The sequence below is a fragment of the Galeopterus variegatus genome, unplaced genomic scaffold, assembly GCF_000696425.1.
Source record: "Galeopterus variegatus unplaced genomic scaffold, G_variegatus-3.0.2 Scaffold1505, whole genome shotgun sequence".
NCBI lineage: Eukaryota > Metazoa > Chordata > Mammalia > Dermoptera > Cynocephalidae > Galeopterus > Galeopterus variegatus.
Window position 1 is genome coordinate 253,113 of NW_007727616.1, and position 10,260 is coordinate 263,372.

The following is a 10,260-nucleotide window of genomic DNA, read 5'->3' on the forward strand; positions in this document are numbered from 1 at the left end:
TCAGTACATCTTTTCTTTTCGTAATGGGGGGGGGGGGGGGCCAACCCGGGGCCCCAAGGGGTTCCTTTTTTTTTTTCGTAAGGGGGGGGGGGGGGAAGCCAACCTGTGGCCCACAGGGCTTACTTATTTTATTTGGGCTAGTAGAGGGCTTTACTACCATCTTTTTTTCCCTTTGGTATCATAAAACAGTGTAACAACATTACGGAAATGTTGAAAGACAACTTGGAAACATTTGCAATCAATTCTACCATTCTATTTTCATTCCTGTGTGTTCCCTTTCCCTCTCTGTCCAAATGAATATTATATTGCTTTTAAAAAATAAAAAAAGGGCCAGCCCATGGCTCACTTGGGAGAGTGCGGTGCTGATAACACAAGGCCCCAGGTTCAGATCCCATATAGGGATGGCCGGTTCGCTCACTGGCTGAGCATGGTGCTGACAACACCAAGCCAAGGGTTAAGATCCCCTTAGTGGTCATTTTTTAAAAAAACCAAAAAACATAGGCTGTTTCCTTTCCCCCTATTGAAATCTCTGCCTCTGCTAAGTCCAAAGACGAAAAACTACTCACTTACAGGAAAAATAGAGGACTCACCACAATTTCCTACCTCAGCAGACGCAAGACTAGAAAGGAAAAGGAGAGATACATAAACTTCTGCTAAGAGCCCTATTATCAATTAAGCTAAACTATTGTCACAGCAACACATTGTTTATTGTCTGTAAATTGTCCGCATTAAAGCTGCACAGAAGGGTTTCTAGCTCCGCCACTTTACCCAATAGCTTCCAAGGCCCTGCTCCTTTTGCCATCTGTAGACCCCCCACCCCCTGTTGCTATGTGGAACCCTGTAAAAAGATCAGGCAATCTTTTTTGTCTGCAAGGTGGTTGCTAGCTTAATTTAAATGGGGGAGGGCTAGCCCAGGAAGTCCTTCAATGTGAAGGTAATGGGCACAAATGTTTGTGAGACCTCAAACATTTTCTTTCCTCCCTATGGGGCGCCGTGTGTCTGTGTACGTATGTGGGGGGCTCCTGAATCCAGCTTCTGCTCCTGTTTGCACTGCACCTAACCTGCACTCATTCTCCTCCATACCATATCCACCCTCTAGACTGCTACTGTGCTCTTGCCGCCCCACCCCTTGCATGCCCACAGAACCATCTCTGGGTATGGGGCCTCATCCCATGGTTGCCCTGAGGCTGTTGGTCCGGCACATGCTGTGAGATAGCAGTGGGAGGGGAGTGTCCAGCCACAGGGCGCTGACTCAGGAGTTCTGGGTTACAGTGGAGATGGCAGGTTTTGCTGCCTAGAAAATGATGTAACTTTTTAATGCCTGACCACCCTTTGCTCAGGGAAGAGGAAAGAACTGGACAAAACAGCACATTACCTCAAGGGAACGATGCCTTTCAAGGAAACAATGTGGTCTCTGTCTTCTGACTCTTGATTTTCCTTTGTTCTCTCTCCCCACCCTCACCCCCATGCTCCACCGGTGACTGTCTTGGGTTGCCTGCCTTTTGGCCTCTTCCCTTTGGCTTATCCCACAGTTGGTACGTGACAATGCAGATCTGCGTTGTGAGCTTCCTAAATTGGAAAAACGACTTAGGGCTACGGCTGAGAGAGTTAAGGCCCTGGAGGGTGCACTGAAGGAGGCCAAGGAGGGCGCCATGAAGGACAAGCGCCGGTACCAGCAGGAGGTGGACCGCATCAAGGAGGCCGTTCGGTACAAGAGCTCGGGCAAGCGGGGCCATTCTGCCCAGATTGGTGAGTGGCTTTCAGTTGGCAAGGTGCGATTACCACCTGGAGCAAATTCAGCAAACTCCTAAGTGCTAAGCAAATAGATTATTACTTCTTAACCACACACAGCTTCACACACACCCCCCCCACCCCAGCCACCAAATAAAGTAAAAATGCAATAAATTGTCTTACAAACAACTCAGGTCAACCCCAACTGAATAATCTCAGGAACCAGGGCAACTGCAAGGTAACAGATATCTTTCTCATGGTCATTTGCTTTCTTTACCACAGCCAAACCTGTCCGGCCTGGCCACTACCCAGCCTCTTCACCCACCAACCCCTATGGCACCCGGAGCCCTGAGTGCATCAGTTATACCAACAGCCTCTTCCAGAACTACCAGAATTTGTACCTGCAGGCCACACCCAGCTCCACCTCAGATATGTAGTGAGTGACTATGGATGTGGGCTGGAGTCCCAACCCAAGGCTCTCTGAACCCGAGAAGGCATAGGGTTGGGTCAATTATTGGTTGAGACTCAATTATTTTCCCAAGTAGCTTCATTTCTAACCATTTCTGAGCTTCATACCAGTGATTAGAAGGTGGGTGTCTACCCTCCCAGCCTGTGGCCATGTTTGCTATCCTCTGTTCTCTAGGGTTGGGGAGGGATGTGTGGCTCTACCTCTGAGGGTGAGTGCGGATTAGGGGTCTGCAGAATAGTGGAGGGTGGGTGCCAGAGGCTGCATCTCTCTTCCCTGCTCCATCCAGCTTTGGAAACTCCTGTACCACCAGTGGAGCCACATCTTCTGGTGGCCCCTTGGCTTCCTACCAGAAGGTCAGCATGGACAATGGTGAGTAAAAAGGACAGGTAATCCATCCTTTGGTATCCTCAGGGAAAGTTGATAGGTTATAAGAAAAGTAAGTCACTTTAGTCTACAACAAACACTAACTGAACCTTTCTAGTGTACCCAGGCTTCAAATAAAGATACACGTGCCAAAAAAAAAAGGTGGCCCACTATTGTACCTGCAGCTTGAACACTGCTCATCCCTCTTAGAAGTGGATTCCTCCTGTCACTGTACCTATCCCCACCCTTACCTTCCTGTCCCCTTCTTCTCTCCCAGTGAGAATTTTTTGCAGATAAAATAATGATGTAACCTAGGGTAGGCGAGGATAGAGTACCACAGTTTACCTTTTTCTCTAAGTGATTAGGATGGGAGAGGGTTTGGGGAGACTGTTTCTAATACTGAATCTCCTTTTTTCTTCTTCTAATCCTATGTTCTCAATGATGATCACCTCAGGAAATGCCACAGATATCAATGACAATAGGTATACCAGTCCCCACTACCCTCAAGTTCTCTGGGTGGGACTAGAAGAAATGATTAAATTTCCTTGGTGCCCTACTTAGAGGTTACCCAGAACCTTCAGGGGAAGGAGGAGGAAATGAGAATCATTCCTGCCATCACTGTATTGTCCAGGAGATCCTAGTCACTCCCCTGCCTTGGCGCCTCCAATCCCATCTGTGGCTTCTCCTCATTCTAGTTACAGGGTCTGGGGGAAAACACCATGGACATCTGATGACTTGGGTTTCTCTCCTACCTTTGGGAATTTTGTGACCTTGGGCAAGTCAGCTACATCCCTCTAGCCTTGAGTTTCCCTGTGTTCCTGTAAAACACAAATAGACCCTGCCCTTCGTTATCTCACAGGAGTGCTATCAGAGCAAAGCAACCATGACAGGAATACTTTCATTTCTAAGGCGCTGATCGTGGTGGGTCTCTTCCTCCAGGAGCGACCTGCCATGTGGCTATGAGGCTGAGGACCAGGCCAAGCTTTTCCCTCTTCACCAAGAGACAGCAGCCAGCTAATCTCCCACACCGACTGCTCCATACCTGCACTTTCAGGTAGCTTCAGGCCGCTTCCTGTGACCAGCGCCAGGTTGCCTCCCTTCTTGCCCACAGCCTCTTTGGTTCTCTTCCTTCTTTTGTTTGTTTTTTTGCCATCTCAAAACTTTTACTATATAGTTACCCCTCAACTCCTGCTTTTCCCTTCTGGAGGCTACTTCTGTGCCGCCCATGTGATCTGGACACTGACCTCCCCTCTCCCCTTATGCTTTCCCTTTGGCTATAGTGGTGACCATAGTACTGCCTTTCTGCCACTAGGGGTCATTGCCACACATCAAAAGAAATGAGCTAGGGCAGCTGCTGTAGATCTAGAGTCACACAAGTCATAGACCGTAGATACTAGGAGACCTTGAGGGGTTATCTAAACCATCCCTCCACCTCCACCCTAAACTAATTTTGGATGGATAGGTATTTTCTGAGCTATGACATCTTCAGGAAAGGCAATGTTTGATTTCCTCCTGCACCTGTGTCCTATCCTTCTCATATCTGTATATGCCACCAAGAAGCTTTAGGAAATGCCCCATGAAGTCTAACTTCTCCTAGCTGCAGTGTCAGCACTCCCCTCCCATCTTGCTCAGTGGAAGTGGAAAACATCTGTCTCCCCACCTCCAAGATCCCTTTTCTGCCTCTGTCCCGATGTCGTTTTCTCTCATGGCCTAGGTACCTTCCTGGTTCTTGTATGTCACCTGGCTTCTCACCAAGGTTGCTTTAGGGCCCAGAACTGGGCACTGAGATCCTGTTTTATTGTCCACTTTTTTGTTTTTGTTTTTGTTTTGTTGGCTGGCTGGTACAGGGATCCGAACCCTTGACCTTGGTGTTGTAACACTGCTCTCTAACCAACTAAGCTAACCGGCCAGACCCCTTGTCCACTCTAGATCCTTGGAGAACTAGAAACGAGAGAACATACCAGTCTCTTACTGGGCTGCATCCAAGCCGAGCCCTCTCCAGGGGTTTTCCAGGGTAGTAAGCCAGGCACACACAGGCAGAAAGGCATGAGAAGCAAAGAAGTAAGAACAGGGAAGGAGATGTTAGGGAAGGTCTAGGGGTGGAGAAGCAGGGGGGCAGGGGAGTGGTTGGGGGGGTTGGGTGTCTGGTTATTGATATTAAAGGAATGGGACTGCAAACCAAAGTGTGTGCAAATGCCACCTGTTCCTGTTCAGTGGCGGAGTTACAAGCTGGTTCCTCACATCCTCTTTCTCTTTCTTTCCCAGTTTCTAAGAGGGACTGAGGCCTCTTCTCTCAGCATGCTGCAAACCTGTGGTCTCTGATACTAACTCCCTCCCCAACCCCTGTTGTTCGACTGTACTATGTTTGATGTCTACTCTTACTTACTCTGTATCTCTTTGTACTCTGTATCTATATATCAAAAGCTGCTGCTATGTCTCTCCTCTTTCTCTGTCTTACTCTCTAAGTATCTAATGATGTATTTAGCAATTTCTAAGCATAGTCTACCCTCCTCATTTGGGGCAATAGGGAGGAGGGTGAATGTTTCTTCTTTCTCTCCTATTTGTCTCACACTGAGTGGTGTTAGTCACTGAGTAGAGGTCACAGAGATGATAAAAAGGAAGAACGGCAGTTAGAGGGCTGTGATACATACACACACACACACACACACACACACAAACACACAAAGCCTTAAGCAGAAGAATGTCTTGGCATCCTAAGAAGACAAAGAAATAGACTCTTCCCCACTCCTCTTTCACATATAGCACAGGGGAGGGTAAAATGGAAGGGCTGCTAAATTATACATATAATTTTCTTCACACACCCATCACCTGAATCAAGGGATTCCAAGGTTTACCTCTGCCCTACAAAGTCTGCCTTTTGCCTCCCTCTTTCTGTTTTCCCCTGGAAGAGAACATGGTTGTTCTGGGGACTATTTCCCTTTCTCTTCAAAGGTCCTTTTGATATTCTCTACTCCAGAGCTCACAACCAAAACCCAGAGTTTATTAAAAATATTTTGAAAGTTAGGGAGGCAGACCCCTACCAACAATCCGTCTAATCAGTGGTTGCTCATCGGTCCATGGTGATAGTTACAGGCAAGTGTGGTCAAAATGATTGATTCCTTGGGCTTGGGGGGTGAACAGGCAGGGAAATTCTTCAGTATTTTTTGCCACAGTACCCTCAGGTTGAAGCAATGGGCTGGATTCCTTTCTGTCCCATATTGGGCTGTATATTCTTCCATCTTCACCTTTTGGTTTGGGGTCTTCCAATTCATCTGCAAAATCTTTCTCTAGATGCCTTCCTCTCAAGTTGGAACCTGACTTTTCCACAATATGTACATTCTCCACAAAGAGTTCATTCTATAATGCCCCCAACTGGTATTAAATGCACTTTAAAGAAAGGGGCAGCGTAGATTTTCCAGAGGTGGGGCAGCCCAAGGGCTTGACCCCCAGGGCTCTTTCCCCTGCCATTCTCAGCCCATATGCCCTTTCCTCTTATAAAGGACTATTGTTTTAGTTTCAGATGGTCCTTTCCTTCCACATGGTGCTAAGGTGGTTTTCCAGGTAACTGCAGGGATGGAGGTCACTAGCCAGTCCAATCCAAGAAAGAAAAGTCTAGTCTTATCTAGGATGGAAGGCCAAGACCCTCCAGCAGCAGGGAAATCCATCACCTAACTGCTTCTAAGTCAGGAAAGAAAGCTTGGTGTGAGTGCCAGCTGGTAAATACAGGCTGTGTTGGCCTGTGAGTCCTTAAAGGGAAAGAGTCCCTGCTGCCTGACCTGATGGGCCCCTTTTAGTAGTTAAAGAGAAATGCAGGGAGAAAAATACCAGAGGGGCGGGGAATAAATCCAAAGTGGTGTTTTTTTTTTAACATTTTTCAAAACAAATTTTACATAGAACCCCAATATAAAAAATGACTTAAAGTAATGCAGACTTGGGAAGTTTGCATTTTCTTTGTTTTGGCAGCTGGCCAGTACAGGGATTTATTTTCTTTTCTTTTATTTTTCACATTTTCTTTTTTTGGTGGAAAATGCTTCATAAGTTGAAGAATTCTTGAAAGTCCTAAGAAACCATGAGGGTTCTATAGAAGAGTTTGAAAACCACTGCTCTGAGGAAGGGGGTCCAATCCAGCTCCTCTGCACCAAATCCACAGTTCATAGAAAAGAGGGAGAGGGTTGGGTGGATGAGTCACACTGTCTCCAGACCAAGTCAGAGAGGAAAGAAGACACCTGCACACCTATGGACTTAGGGTAATATTTGCCAGTAGGTCACCAGGTGGTTTTATGTAGTCTTGCCACCAAATGATTCTTTTAAAAAACACATAAGAAAATGTGACAGTGTAGGGCAGATGGGGAGAGAGGTGACACAGAGGGAAAAACCTTCTCTTTAGCAAGATGTAAGGGAAATATAATTCACTTACATACATAAGAAACAACACACACACAAACCCTTCGCCAGAAGCTTCACACCACTACATCCTCCTCCTCCTGCTCCCCACCTTCACTGTATCCCTTTCAGAGAGCCAGTGTCATCACAATGGGCACCTGGCATGCCCACTCACATCCGCCAAAACGTTGCATGCCAGAGTGGAAGACAAACCAAACTGCACAAACCCCAGTGTGTGTTTACTTGGTGTACATAGATACCTTTAAAATAAAATAAATTCAATGATGAATCTACGTTGTCGTAAATCTTCTTTATCCCTCCCCAATCTCATTCCCGTCCTTGCATGTAATGGCATTTGACAGTGTGGTATATATCCTTCCAGGTGTTTTTCTATATATTTACATACAGGTTCCCCCCCCCATTTGACAATATATCCTGGAGATCTTTTTATGTCAATATACATCGATTTGATTGACCTCATTAAGATATATATAAATTTTCACATATTTATCCTTTAATTCATTCAACCATTCCACTATTGGTGGATATCAAAGAATGGTATCCTGTTCTCTTCATTTTTCACCCACACCATCACTTCAGTCCCAGCATCAATTTGTTCCCTCTCCAATGTGTCACCACCCTCCCTTACCAACAGCTCAAATCAATTCTCTTGTCCCAAGATCACCTACAACAATCATCTTTCCAACTCTCACTTTAGAGTATGCCCCACCTATCTTCTCTGCTCATACTTCAAAGCTTCTGAGATGGAGAAAACCGCACAACCAGAAAATTTGGGCAATTAAAAATGAAGAGCCGGGCCGGCCCAGTGGCGCACTGGATAGTGCACCGCTTGGGAAGCGCGGCGGCGCTCCCGCCCGAGGGTTCGGATCCCACATACAGATCCTTCTATGTATCCCTGCTTAGTTTCCTGTCCTATCCACCAGAGAAACTGGTCTAAACCCTCACTCCTTAAGATCCCGTCCTACCATCCTCTCCCATGCAACAACTTTGTCTTCTGCTTCAAAGGAAAAATTGGGCTGGCCATTGAACTTGGTTGGTTAGCGCATGGTGCTGATAACACTAAGGTCCAGGGTTCGATCCCTGTAATGGCCAGCCACCAAAAACCATAGAAAAAAGGGAAAACTAAGGTGACTCAGCATGAAATTATTCATTCCCCCATATCTATACAGTAGCCATATCTGTAGTATCCTTTCCTTCTCTCTTCTGACAAGTTATCAATCTCCTTACTCTGGGCTAAAGTAAGTTCCTTCTAGATACTTAATTCTTTTTTTTTTTTTAAAGATGACCAGTAAGGGGATCTTAACCCTTGACTTGGTGTTGTCAGCACCACGCTCACCCAGTGAGCAAACCGGCCATCACTATATGGGATCTGAACCCGTGGCCTTGGTGTTATCAGCACCACACTCTCCCGAGTGAGCCACAGGCCAGCCCTAGATACTTAATTCTTGACATACTTATATAGACCTCAATATATAAAATAACTAAAAATGATGCAGAGTTCATCAATTTGCATCTTCTTTGTTAACATCAATGATCTCTTCTCCTTGAAATGTCTCCTTTCTATAACAGTCCCTCCTTTACTGTGTGTTTCTTTATAAACAACTCCACTATCTTGTTTTCTTACAGTTAAGTTTCCTGAAACAGTTCCAAGCTTCCCATCCCCACTTCCTCACCTCCCATTCATTCCTGAGCCCACCTTGATCTGGCTCTTGTTCTGCTCAAACTGCTTTCCCAAAGGGCACTGATTACCAAATACAATGGGCATTTCTTGGTCTTTGTCTTGCTTCACCTCTCCATGACATATGACACTGCTCTTTACTCCTTCCTTCTTGAAACTTGACTCTCCTTGGCCTCTGTGACATTGTTCTCCTGGCTCCTTGTATTTCTGTGGCCACTCTCAGGTCTTCCTTCCCCAGCCTCTTAAATGCTTCTCTATCCCAGAGTTCAGCCCATGGGTCCTCTCCTTGCTCTTCTGGGAGTTGTCATCTATGCCCACAGATTCCGCAATGATCCTTAAATCTGTATTCCCAGACCAGACCATTCTGCTGAGCTCTGGGCTCCTATGTCCAATTGCCCTCAGGTGCCTCATACATGTTCCGAAATGAACTTATCTTTCCCCCAAAACTGTTCCTTTTAATGTCACCACCATCTCTCCTCACCTTATCCAGAAGCTTGGGACTCATTCCTGATGCTTCTCTTTTCCCTCAAACCCCACATCCATTATGAATTTTCCAAATTAACATCAAACTGTATCTTTAGATGCCATCCCCTTCTTTCCAACACAACAGCACTACTTTAGTTCATCTGTGACTGAACTTTTGCAATACTTGTCACCCTCCAGATGATGCCTGAGTGGTCCTTCTAAAAGCACACTCAATAAATTAAAACCACTTAAGGGATCTCCAGTGTGTACACTCTCTAACCTTAAGTCTTGCTTCTTACCACTGGTTCTCAACTTCCTGCCCTGCTTTCTTACACCTCCCAGAAACAGACCAATGCGTCCTTGCCTCCATGTCTTTGCACACTGTTCTCTCTTCCTAGAAAGCCTTTTAACCCCTCACCCTGAACTCCACCCACCCAGCCATACCGGGCACAATCTCCATCCTCTTCAAAGTCTTCCCTGACCAGCCGCACTTCTGTTCTCTGTGTCCTTAGCATTGCCTCACACACAGCTCTAGTATAGCACGTATCCCGCATATTGCAACTTCTTCCTTTTGCCAGCCAGTGCCTTTAGTCTCTGAACTTCTTTAGGGCAGGAACTGCTTATTTCTCTCTTCAATCAAAGGAGGAGAATCTGCCCCTAGAAACAGTACAAGGTACAAGCAAGTGCTCAATAAGTACTTGCTGAATGAACGAATGAATTTAAAGACGCTTGGGGCCACGGGTAAGAATTTGGATTTCCAATGCCCGCCCCTCTTCAACCCTTGCTTGAGTTAGACTGAGGGAGGTTACTCATTAGAAACTGGACAAAACCGGAAGGCGACGACTTCACAGCAAAGGAAACCCCCGACCTGGGAATGAATCAGATCGGCCAGGCCACACCCCGATCGCCTCATTGAAGGGTCAGAGCCTCGCAGGCTGCTCGCCGCCGTCAGGCTACCAGGTTTCAGCTCTTCCGCCCCCGAACCAGGTGAGCCCACCCACCTCTACGACGCTGGGGCAAGCGGCCGCCGGGGGGCGGAGCCAGCCTCGCCCCGCCCCACCCCGCCCCGCTCGCGCGCCTGCGGGCCAGCCTCCGGTCACGTGACGGCGGCGCAGGTGAGCTCCGCTTCCGGGGTCGGCCCCGGGCCGCT

At 46.9% G+C, this 10,260-nt stretch overlaps 1 protein-coding gene across 1 annotated transcript in view; it reads left to right on the forward strand.

Moving 5' to 3' along the window:
* Nucleotides 1-5,007, forward strand: part of KIF5A (kinesin family member 5A) — a 29,170-nt gene extending 24,163 nt beyond the window's left edge. Inside the window, exons 24-29 of the mRNA XM_008577405.1 lie at nucleotides 1,533-1,749; nucleotides 2,014-2,167; nucleotides 2,487-2,569; nucleotides 3,018-3,045; nucleotides 3,503-3,617; nucleotides 4,829-5,007. Coding sequence (XP_008575627.1) covers nucleotides 1,533-1,749; nucleotides 2,014-2,167; nucleotides 2,487-2,569; nucleotides 3,018-3,045; nucleotides 3,503-3,581 — 561 coding nt within the window. The 3' untranslated portion in view covers nucleotides 3,582-3,617; nucleotides 4,829-5,007. The remainder of the gene's footprint in view (nucleotides 1-1,532; nucleotides 1,750-2,013; nucleotides 2,168-2,486; nucleotides 2,570-3,017; nucleotides 3,046-3,502; nucleotides 3,618-4,828) is intronic.
* The last annotated feature ends 5,253 nt before the right edge of the window (nucleotides 5,008-10,260 follow it).